We start from the raw sequence: 12,039 nt of genomic DNA on the forward strand, positions 1-12,039 counted from the left end.
TATATGATGTTAAGAATTGCTGAAGGAGGGTAGGAGTGGAAGTGAGTCCAAATGAAGATTCCTCCCCAACAAAGAGCTTTGGCCAAGCTGCTTTATCTCAGGTGGGAGATAAGCAGGCCCTTGAGTAAAGGACTTTTGCTTTGGGAGTTGGATAGCTACTGCATAGACTTATTCTGAAATAATGGATATAAAATGCTTAATATGGTTAGAGTTCATCTTAAACGCTTAATAAATTGGGGCTGTTATTATTGAGAGTTAGTTGATCATACAGGAATGGTAGGTTAAACAAACATGGCCACCTATTTTAAAAGCCAAGTAGTAATTATATGTATGACAATCCTGTACTGCTTTCTTCACAAACTATGTGCTTTGAAGTGCCAATATGCCGATTTTATTTATTTTAATTAATGTTTCTTTGTTGATTTCAGTGAAGCAAAGAACTGCCTTGTAGATAAACATATTGCATTTATTGGAGATTCCAGAATTCGTCAATTGTTTTATTCATTTGTAAAAATAATTAATCCTCAGTTCAAAGAAGAAGGCAATAAGGTAAAAATTGTCTGTTCTCTTCATTAGGGTATTGTGTTAGAAGTTAACCAACTGAATAGTTTTAGGAGGAATGTGCCTCTCCACATTAATGCAAGGAACTATAAAAGCTTTACTTTGGTTTTGGAAAGGTAAAGGGAAAAGAAAGGATGATTTGCTATAATGAACAGCATAAGAAGAAGAAGTGGTGGGTATTGGCAAGCCTTCCATTAACTTAAATGTTTAGTTTTCAGAAATAAATTCTTTCCATGGAAAAAAAAATTTTAATTTCTTAGAAGGAAAACAAAGAAAATATCCATATTCTCCTTTTAATATTTGCCATATTTCTTTCTGTCTCTTTTTTTAAAAAAAAACACACATCTTTATTGTTGAAAGTATTATATATGTCCCCCTTTGTTCCCCATTGACTTCTTCTAGCCCTCGCAGCCCCCCACCCAGGCCTTCACCACACTATTATCTGTGTCCATGGGTTATGCATATAATGCATACAAGTTATTTGGTTGATCTCATCCCACCCACCCCCATCTTCCCTCTGAGATTCAATCTCTTTTTTAAAACATAATTGTAATCTTTTAGCATGTACAGTTTTATGTCTCACTTCTTTCCCCACCACTTGTCATAATTCACCATATTATTATATAATCAATGTAAGTATCTTCATAGTGTGAACAAATTATTGAGTGGATATAATGCATATTTATATAATCCTCCCTTTTCTTAACTTTTTTGTAGTTTTCTATTTTTTCGCAATTTTAAAAAAGGACATTTTAAGTTAAATCTTTATGTGAAAACATTTATGATGAAAATCTGCCTGTATACATCAACTTGCCCTGTGTTAAGGAGTTGAAAAATTAGGGACTTCACAATTAGGACTTCACAAGTACCTAGACACATAGTGATGATGGTAGTGGATACTAAATTTTTAGGAACAATTTCTTGTGAGAAGAACCCTTAGGCTATTAGAGGTTTTGTCCACCAAAAAAGACTAGTAGAGATTTTAAAGCTGAATAATAGAAAATCATAAAGTCAACTTTTCTTTTTTCTTTTTTTTTTCTTTTTTAAAAAAACCACATCAAAATATTTTTTCCTTTATTTTTTCTCCACTTACCATTTATTACCCTCATACCCTCTTCTACCTCTGCCTACTCCCCTCCCCCATTAAAATCTTTTTTTTTAAAATAAATCTTTATTCAGATTATTACAATTATTTCTCCTTTTTCCCCCCATAGCTCCCCTCCACCCAGTTCCCACCCCACCTTCTGCCCTTACCTCCCCCCCACTGTCCTCATCCATAGGTGTATGATTTTTGTCCAGTCACTTCATGAACCCCCCCATACCCCTTTCCCCCTGAGAATTATCAGTCCACTCCCTTTCTATGCCCCTGATTCTATTATATTCACCAGATTATTCTGTTCCTCAGGTTTTTAATTCACTTGATTTTTAGGTTCACTTGTTGATAGATATGTATTTGTTGTTCATAATTTTTCTCTTTACTTTTTTCTTCTTCCTCTTCTTTAAGAATACCTTTCAGCATTTCATATAATACTGGTTTGGTGGTGATGAACTCCTTTAGCTTTTTCTTATCTGTGAAGCTCTTTATCTTCCCTTCAATTCTGAATGATAGCTTTGCTGGGTAGAGTAATCTTGGTTGTAGGTTCTTGCTATTCATCACATTGAAAATTTCTTGCCACTCCCGTCTGGCCTGCATAGTTTCTGTTGAGAAGTCAGCTGACAGTCATATGGGTGCTCCCTTGTAGGTAATTAACTGTTTTTCTCTTGCTGCTTTTAATATTCTCTCTTTGTCTTTTGCTCTTGGCATTTTAATTATAATGTGTCTTGGTGTGGTCCTCTTTGGATTCCTTTTGTTTGGGGTTCTGTGCGCTTCCTGGACTTGTAAGTCTATTTCTTTCACCAGGTGGGGGAAGTTTTCGGTCATTATTTCTTCAAATAGGTTTTCAGTATCTTGCTCTCTCTCTTCTTCTGGCACCCCCATAATTCTGATGTTGGTACGCTTGAAGTTGTCCCAGAGTCTTCTTACACTATCTTCAACTTTTTGGATTTTTTTTTTTTTTTTTGCTTTTTCGGTTGAGTGTTTTTTGCTTCTTTGTGTTTCAATTCTTTGACTTGATTTTTGTGTTCCTCTTGTCTGTTTTTGGGTCTCTGTATAATATTTTTTATTTCAGTCAGTGTATGTTTAATTTCTAGTTGGTCCTTTTTCATCTCTTCGAGGGTCTCGTTATATTTATCGGCCTTTTCTAGGATATTCTTAAAAAGCCTTATACCGTGGTTTTGAATTCTATATCCAGTCGTTTGTTTTCCTCCATTTCTTTCGTTTGTGATCTGATTCTTTGACCCCGCATTTTCACTGCTTCCCTGAGTTGGTAAGGTAGATTTGTGTGCTAGGTTTCCAATATGGCCCAGTGGGTCTGCCTCCCCAGTTAACCTGAGGTGGACACTCTTGGTGCACCCCTTTGTGGACTGTGTGTACAGCCTTGTTGTAATTAAGTCTTTATTGTTGTTGGTATCACTGGGAAGAATTGACCTCCAGGCCAGTTGGCTGTAAGGATCAGCTGTGTCTATGCTGGGAGAAGTTCGGTGCTGGAGACAGCCTTATAGGATTAGACTTGCCAAATTGCAATAGCCTCTGTGCTCAGCTTGGATGGGGTGGAGCCTCAGTCTTGGCTTCCCGTCAGCCTTGCCCTTGCGCGCACGTGCGTGCCTTCAGACCTCTGCCTTCCCCAGCTCGAGTCTCTGCCCGAGAGTCCAGACTCCCCCCACAAGAGCGTGGGTCCCCAGGGGCTCGCCTGGAACCGGGGTTCAGTGCAGTCAGGAACCTCCGACTCCCTTCCACTAGGGAAAGCCTGTGGCAACCTCCACAGCCTTTGTGTGCACTGGCGTGCGCGCGCGCGCGCCTTCAGTCCTCCGCCTTCCCCGGCTCCCGAGTCTCCGCCCGAGAGTCCAGACTCCCCCCACAAGAGCGTGGGTCCCCAGGGGCTCGCCTGGAACTGGGGTTCAGTGCAGTTAGAACTGGGGTTCAGTGCGGTCGGGGGCTTCCTTCCCCCTTCCGCCAGAGAAAGTCAGCCAGGCTCTCAGCCGCCCTCCTCTCTGCGCGCACAAAGACCCTTTGCCGTACCTCCAATTCTCTGTGAGCTTTTCTCTTTCCTTCTAGTTGTAGAATTTTCACTCAGCCAGCTTTCCTGTGGTTCTGGATGGTGTCCGTTCTGTCTTTTAGTTGTAGTTTTGAAATTGTTGTGTGAGGCAGCAGTTTAGGTGCTTACCTATGCCGCCATCTTGGTTTCTCCATAAAGTCAACTTTTCATGGTATTTGCTATCTATAAATGTAGCCTCCTTTTGTATTTATACACACATAATTATACAGAAGAATTGAAACTATTTAATGCCATGAGATTATCACAGTTTAAACTAAAACACTTTGGTAAACTTATAAAAAGTAGAGAGATTTCGCTTGACCAGTGTGGTTCAGTGATTGAGGGCCAACCCATGAACCAGGAGGTCAGGGTTCGATTCCTGGTCAGGGTTACTGGCTCAATCCCCAGTAGGGGGCTTGCAGGAGGCAACTAATCCATGATTCTCTCTCATCATTGATGTTTCTATCTCGCTTTCTCCCTTCCTCTCTGAAATCAATAAAAAAATATTTTTAAAGAAGTAGATTTCTGATTTCAGAGAAACAGTTTTAATATTTCTAGGCTTAGTATATTGTGACTTTCTGAAAACTGGAATAATGGATTTGGCAACAGTTAATTGAAAAATGCTCTAATGGTTTAGTGACCACCGGTTGGCAACCACTGCTCCAAAGGTTTCCTTAAATCAGCGGTCGCCAACTTTGCTGACCTCAAGGACCACCAGTGGTCCGTGGACCACCTGTTGGCAACTGCTGGATAGCCAAAAGTAGGTATATCATGGTGCATTTCTTCTGAGCCCTAGTTATAACACCTAGGTTTCCAATTTTTATTTTGTAGAGGTACATTGTTATCTCACAATTCTCAAGCAAGATATATTTAAATTTATATGCATTTAAAAAAAGAAACAAAGACAGTTTGTCACAGTCTTAAAGAGACAGCTATTAAGAAACTATTTAGTTCAAACTGCTAGTGGAGCATTTGCCAAATTGCATTTCACTTAGTTCCCTTGTCTCTGAACAACTTGAAGACAGAGATCATTATTTTTTAAAGTTCTTGTGCCTAGCACATCCTGGCATATTATAAAAGCTGATTATCATCATCATCATCATTATTATTTTAGCTTTGGTATGGGTTTGGGTAGGAGTGTTGAAGATAATTCTTTTAATATGTTTCTTTTCTGTGTTGAGAAAAATAATTTTTTAAAATGAAGCTTTAGAGCAGGACTTTTATCAAATTATATTTTGTGGAAGATTAGTTCTTTAAGGCGCTCTGGTCAAGTAAGTTTGGACAGAGCTGGGTATCATATCCCCCTCTTAGATGGTTTTAATTTAGGTGAGGATATTAAAAACTTGAGAAGTCTTAAAGAAAACGGTTTGCATTGCTTCCAGCTGACAGCTAGATACTGGGGGCCCCTTCTACCTCAAACCAACTAAATCCTAGATTTAAAAAAACAAAACACTGGTGTTGTATTTCTAGATTTGAAGAAATGGAAGACACTCCCCAAAAAGGAACACCTATGAGGCAAAACCAGAGTTGGGAACAATAACAGTAGGCACTCAGTAGAGACTTGGATTGCCCTGAAGACAGATGTCAGTAGCTACAATGCCCAGTATGCAGAACACTAAGCTTTGGGCCAACATAGTTCTCAGCATTAATATTGGAAGTCAGGGAACAGTAGAATAATAGCTTGACTATTCTGAGAGAAAATAAGTTTCAGTGTGGAATTGTATACCTACCATACAGATTTATCTGTTGTTGAACTATAGGACATTATCAGATACATAAAAACTGTGAGGGTTTGTCTAAAAATTTTCTAAAGGATAAACTTCAGGGAGGATGGAAATAATTTTTTTTAATGATGTGAAATATAATAAACAGTACTTAAAGAAAAAGTAAACATGCGTGTAAGCCTACTCAAATAGTGCCTGTATAAAATAATAATGTCTATAAAAAGAAGGTACTAAAGAACTGGCCAATAATCGCTTGTAAGCCAGAGGAAGATATCACAAGCAAAGTATTCTAATGTCCTCTTTACTCTTTAAGGTATTATCTTATGGTAGAACTTCATTTAAAGATACATAGTAAAACATTAAGGGCAAGGATTAAAAGGATAGAATTAGGATGTATAAATTCCAAACCAGCAGAAGAAAAAACTAAACAAAACCAAACTTATCTAATGTGCCAAATGTGTTTTATACATACATACATACATACATACATATATAACTACATGTACATAGATATACAAAAAATTTAGATGTACATGCAAAAACTTGTGTTTGTATTATATGTATATGAAAAATCTATGTATATGTGAAGGAACTGTAAATTTTATATCATCTTGTCAGGAATATAGAGTTCAAAAACATTATTTAAAATTTATTACATGCGCTATTAGACTCATGTAAAATAATCATTTACATAGAGCATTGAAAAATTATTTTATATTTCCATAGTGGATGAATCTTCTTAATTTTTTATTATTGCAAATAAATGAAAATTACTTACATACTCTATTTAGTTGAAGGACTTTTTAAGAACTCACTTAAAAATAGAAACACAGTGCCCTGGCTGGTGTGGCTCAGTGGTGTGGGTGTCATCCATCTACTAAAAGGTCGCTGGTTGGAATCCTGGTCAGGGCACATGCCTAGGTTTCAGGCTTCCTATATGCACAGCTTCCCTCACTACCAGTCTGTCTCTGGCATAGATAGTACTAGGACTAAGTTGGAATTATGGCAAGCTTGGCAAAAAGGTAATTTATGTAAGCATGTTCATATACATGTTGCTTGTTTGTAGTTGAAGTTTTATCTTTGAACTACATCTTTGATGTGGAAAATCACATATAAACAATTTAGTGTCACTTTTTTGGTATTCTATGAGATCTTTTCCACTTCAGGTTGAATACAGAGAATTGAGATGTGATGCATAAGTAAATTAACAAAAACAGCTAAAGGGAGGATTGTTTTCATAAAATTTCTACATTAGTATTGCTCTGTTGTCTCCTTTTTTTCATGGCAGCATGAAAACATTCCTTTTGAAGACAAGATTGCATCAGTTAAAGTGGTAAGTTCATATAATAGTAAGCTAAATCTTATAATGTCAAAACTATATTCATTGGTTAATTGATTTACAGCATCTAATACTTTGTAATACTAAATATATTTCATTCTATTGAGAGTAAATTGCATAATTGAGTAAATGTTTATGTGTACTGTTTTGTGTAATAAAATAGAAACTTTGGTCTCTCAGATTTTTATCCAGGAAAAAAATAATCTTGTACATTAATTTGAAATCAGTTTGTGTTCAAGATTAATGTCCATCAAAGAATATATGTAAATTTTCTGAATTCCCAGTCACAGTGACTCCTAGATATTGAGAATATAATGAGGATCAAGAAAACAATATCCTAGATCAGTGGGACTTGCAAATCATTATAGTTCTTTACATACAAATAAATGTGGGATAAGGATGGCAAAAAGGAAAAAGTGGGACATTAGTAATGTACAAAAGCAAGAAGTTAAAAGTAGTTTTTCTTTTTGAGGAAGAGATGTTTTAACTGAGGCCTCAAAGATTAGTAAGAGTACGTCAAGCTCAGTGGAAGAGTTTATGCACCTTTTAGGCAATAGGAACAGTATGTGCAAAGGCCTGGAGAAATACAGTGAGCATTCCAGGAGCTGAATGAGAACTGAAAGGGCATGCAGAACCAGGGGGAACGTGGCAGGAGAAAAGGCACAGTGTCTAGGCAGAGGCCAGATTCTGTGCTTTCTTACCTACTTTAAGGACTTAAATTTGTTCTGAAGCCAGTTGAAATTCCTGGAATATTTAAGCAGGAATGGGGCAAGATCAGATTTTAAATTTTCAAAAGTTTACTCTCACTAAAATGTGGAAAATAGTTTAGAGAAAAGCAACAGTGAATACAAGGAAATCTCTTGTGAAACTCTTGCCAAATTAAGATGAGATGAAGATGTCATAGACAAGGTGGTGTTTTTTGGTTTTTGGGTTTTTTGTAGCTCGAGATAGATTTAATAAGGAAATGAATTCTATGTGTTGTACATATCTTTTAAATAAAGTCCATTTGGCTTTAGTTTTTGAACTTTGTCTTATGGTACATTTATTTTAAGAAGTTTTTAGTAATTCTTTTTTTTCTATTATAGTTTACTGTCAAGATTATTTTGTGTTGGTTTCAGGTATACAACATAGTGGTTAGACAGTCATATACTTTACATTGTGTTCTCCCAATAGTCCCAATACCCACCTAGCACATAATTATTACAATATTATTGCCTATGTTTCATATCCGTGACTATTTGGTACTTCTTAAACCAACAAGGTGGTGTTTTACTTTTAAATACTTTGTAAGAGATATGTTAATCCTTATTTTGAATGGTGGCTATAACATTTCTTTAAGTTTCTCTTTTCTTACATTTCTCTTAGGATTTTCTGTGGCATCCAGAAGTTAATGGTTCTATGAAACAGTGTATCAAAGTGTGGACTGAGGTCTGTATTTGAAAATGTAGCTCTTTCTAGTTTTGAACAACAAAATTTTATTTTTTTATTTTTTAAAGAATAGTTTATTGATTTTTAGAGAGAAAGGAAAGAGAGAAGCATGGATGTGAGAGTTCAACATCAATCAGCTTGCACAACCAAGTTTTTAAAGTTCATGAGCATCCATTGTTTTCTCTCCTAACTCAGCTGTCCCACTCTCCTGTACTTTATACAACCTTCTTGATAGCAACTAAGCTGTGCTGGATTGCTTCTCTTACTCAACTGAGAAAGAATTTTGATCTAGTATCTCTTCTATCGCCATTCTAACCCTAAGGCGATAACTGCTGTAGTTCAGTTAATTCAAATCCAGGTAATCTTTCTATCATAATGCACATCCCTGTGAGTGTTTTTCCACTTTTTCCTTTAAACTCATGCCCAAATATGTCAAAAAACTTTTTTCAATAGCCTATTTTCTTCCCTTTTATCATTACATTTGTGACCCAAAAGTAAAGCCTAGTATGTTTTGGCTCATAATGTTCAGCGGTGAGTTAGATGTAAAGGCAGGCATGAAAATATAGTGGGGTAGCAGTGGGAAATTAGACTAAATTGTGAAGAAACCAGCAATTTAAATTGAATTCTATAGGTGAATGGTAGTCATTAAGAAGTCTGAGCTATTTAGGTCAATTTGGGGAGTTTTGCTCTGGAGTTGGGTGGTATTTGAAGTTACTTGAATGGAGGAAATTGAATAGGTAGAGAATTTAGAAATTAACAAAGAGTTTAAGAACAGAACTATACAAAAGATTCTGAGAAGGGGGAGTGAAGGGGTAAGAGGAAAAGCGGGAGAAGAATAACTGCCATGTAACACAGGAAAGAGTTTTAAGAAGTGGATAGTCAGTGGTGTCACTTTAGGTCTTGGCAATCCTAAGTTCATTAATGGACTCTGAGGGCAGTTTTAATGGATGGTGAAGCCCCAAATCAAAACATGATAAATTGAGTCATAAATGAGAGAGAAAGAAATCGGCATAGTGAAGGTATAATGCTCTTTCAAGTAATCTGATGGTTAAGGGTGTGAGGGGGAAGAATTTGAGAATGTGATAAGGTTGAAGGAAAAATCTTTTCTGAGAATGATAATTTAACACTTTGTAGATTGAGAGAAGGCAGAAGCGTGGAGAAAGGGGATGAAATTTATAATAGGAGAGTTAAAGGAAGTAATGCATGGATACAGCCCCAGAAGTAAAAAGGAAGGGGATATGGACACAGAGTAAAGGTTAGCCATTAGAAGGAATTGGACATATTTTCTTTACTGTCTTGTCAGAGGAAGATAGGCTGTGTGAGTATATGGATGAAGTTGTAAGAATGGAGGAAGGCAAGAACATACAGCTAGATGAAGTCTTATTTTCTCTTTAAAATTTGAGAATTAGACTTTATTTGGAAAGTGAAGAGGAGGATAAGAGGGACCTGTATAAGGCGAATAAGATTTGGGATTACCACTGAACAATGAGAAAAGGAATGAAAGGGTAAAGGATGAGGGAAAAGTTTCAGTAAAATAACATGGTAAAATGGAGCACTATGTTCTTTTCTCTAAGTTAGCACAATGTAATATAGATTCTTGCCACCAGTGAGGTAGGCTGGAAGACATTATACATATCTTGTAAAACAAAGGTACTTACTCAGCAAGATTGATTAAGGGTGCTAGACTGGAAACAAAAATACCTCTGAAGGGAAATAGGTTAATTTTGTTATTTTTCTCTGCTTTCATAGTTTTCTATGAAAGTATATATTACCTTTCTAATGAGACCCTAACTCATTTTTATATTTGGGTCAGATGTTTTTCTAATTTCTTATTTTTAATTGTTTCTTGTGCACATGGTTATAATACCAAGTCTTTTATGTTTTGGAAAGTGCATTGAACTCAGGAGTCAAAAGACTTAAGTTCTGGCTTTGTCCTGCCAAGCTTCAGCAATACCCTAATAAACCTTTCTGAGTCAGTACCCTTGTTTTATAAGATCTGTATAATATATTTCTGCATTATCTCACAGGTAGCAAGAATCTATATTAAAAATAACTAATTTAAGAGAAAGTACTACATAATTGGTAGTTTCATTAAGAGTACAATTTGCATTTGGTGAAGATTTCTACCCAATTTCTCCCCCCGCCACACACACATTGTGGTCTATAATAATTATCAGTTTATTTTGTTAAATATTTATTGGATTTGGCTTCCCCCAAATATTGTTTCTTTAGGACACTGATCTTATTTTACTTAAGATTTAAACTGTATTTCATGAATATTTTTTAATTGGCTGACATAATATACTAGAGATTTACTCTTAAGCAATTTACTCACTATTCAGAATAATATTAGGCCATATTAGATATCAGTAACGATTTTGTTTTTTTGTAAGGAACACCAAAGGATTATCCATAAAAGCCTCATGCCATCCTACATAAAAGGCATTGGTTATCCATCCTATAGAATAAAACCCTAATATGCAAATTGACCGAACGGCAGGAACGACCGGTCGTTATGATGTGCACAGACCTCCAGGGGGGAGATGCTCAACGCAGCAGCTGCCCCCTGGTGGTCAGTGCACTCCCACAGGGGGAGTGCCGCTCAGCCAGAAACCGGACTCACAGCTGGTGAGCGCAGCGGCGGTGGCAAGAGCCTCTCCCGCCTCTGCTGCAGGCAAGCAGTAAGGAGCAAGGGGTCCCGGACTGTGAAAGCCCCGGACTGTGAGAGTCCTGGACTGCAAGAGGGCACAGGTGCATCAGGCCTCTAGTCTTGTTATAACAAGAATTCAGGAAGAAACTCTAGAAAATTAAAATGCATTTAGAAGAAAGAAGAACTTAAATTTAAGGAAAAGAATTAAATGATGTTGTATTAATTCTCTCACCTAACTATAACACTATTATAAGGATTTTTTTCTTTCTTTAGGATTTTGTTGCAAAGCCCCATGTGATTGTAGCAGGAGCTGCCACAGTAAGTTATTATCTATGTTCTTATATAATGATTTTCATTTCATACTTAAGGACATGCTAAGAAAAAGTTAACTTACGTTAAATAGAATTCTTGATTGTACTTATATTTTAATTCCTATTTCTATTCTAATTAATGAGACTGGTGAATTTTAATTAAAAGATATGGATGAACTTAGAAAATTTAGTGTTAAATGTCAATATTATTTTATATCTAAAATGATATTCTTCTTGAATGTTATACATTGAAACTCTAATTTTATGTCCGCTTTTTCTAACTGCCTTCATATATTTCATGAAATAATGTGACCATAATTTATTCTGATATTGAATAAAAATGGAAATTATCTTAAAATAATAACCTTTGTTACAATAGAGTAAATTATATACTTTAATTTTTCAGTGATAAGTAATGAATTAATGCTTAATTTTTACTTCATTTTAGTGGTCTATCAAGATTCACAATGGCAGCAACGAAGCACTGTCTCAATATAAAATGAACATTACCTCCATAGCACCACTTCTGGAAAAATTGGCAAAGACTAGTGATGTTTATTGGGTCTTACAAGGTAAGAGATGAGTAATGAAAAAATGTCATTTTATATATATTTTGAGTCATGGGTTTTTATTATCTCCTATTTCAAGAAGCAAAATTACTGCTTTATGAGAATAAAGTTTGAAATAAGGTTTGCAAAATAAGAATAAATTTGAGTTATTTGCTTTCCTCTTTTGAACTTAAGGAACAGACAGACTAATAAATATAAGTAAAAAAATAAATAATAAATATACTCTCCAAGGAGCCACAGCAGGCAGAATGGCTGTGAATGTAACAAAGAGAATACATTCTAAAGGCAAATGAGAAGTTTACCTCTGATTTTTTACTTCTTAC

General features: G+C 35.9%; 2 protein-coding genes across 2 annotated transcripts in view; one reads left to right on the top strand and one right to left on the bottom strand.

Annotated features, from left to right (window-relative positions):
• Positions 1–12,039, bottom strand: part of SGCE (sarcoglycan epsilon) — a 205,178-nt gene that overhangs the window by 68,966 nt on the left and 124,173 nt on the right. The window lies entirely within an intron of this gene.
• The window catches only part of CASD1 (CAS1 domain containing 1), a 45,483-nt gene that overhangs the window by 7,751 nt on the left and 25,693 nt on the right, over positions 1–12,039 (top strand). The window contains exons 3-7 of the mRNA XM_080666752.1: positions 429–549; positions 6,708–6,752; positions 8,124–8,186; positions 11,110–11,154; positions 11,596–11,719. Of these exons, the coding sequence (XP_080522878.1) occupies positions 429–549; positions 6,708–6,752; positions 8,124–8,186; positions 11,110–11,154; positions 11,596–11,719 (398 nt within the window). The remainder of the gene's footprint in view (positions 1–428; positions 550–6,707; positions 6,753–8,123; positions 8,187–11,109; positions 11,155–11,595; positions 11,720–12,039) is intronic.

The sequence above is a fragment of the Plecotus auritus genome (genome assembly GCF_963455305.1).
Source record: "Plecotus auritus genome assembly, chromosome: 4".
Lineage (NCBI taxonomy): Eukaryota > Metazoa > Chordata > Mammalia > Chiroptera > Vespertilionidae > Plecotus > Plecotus auritus.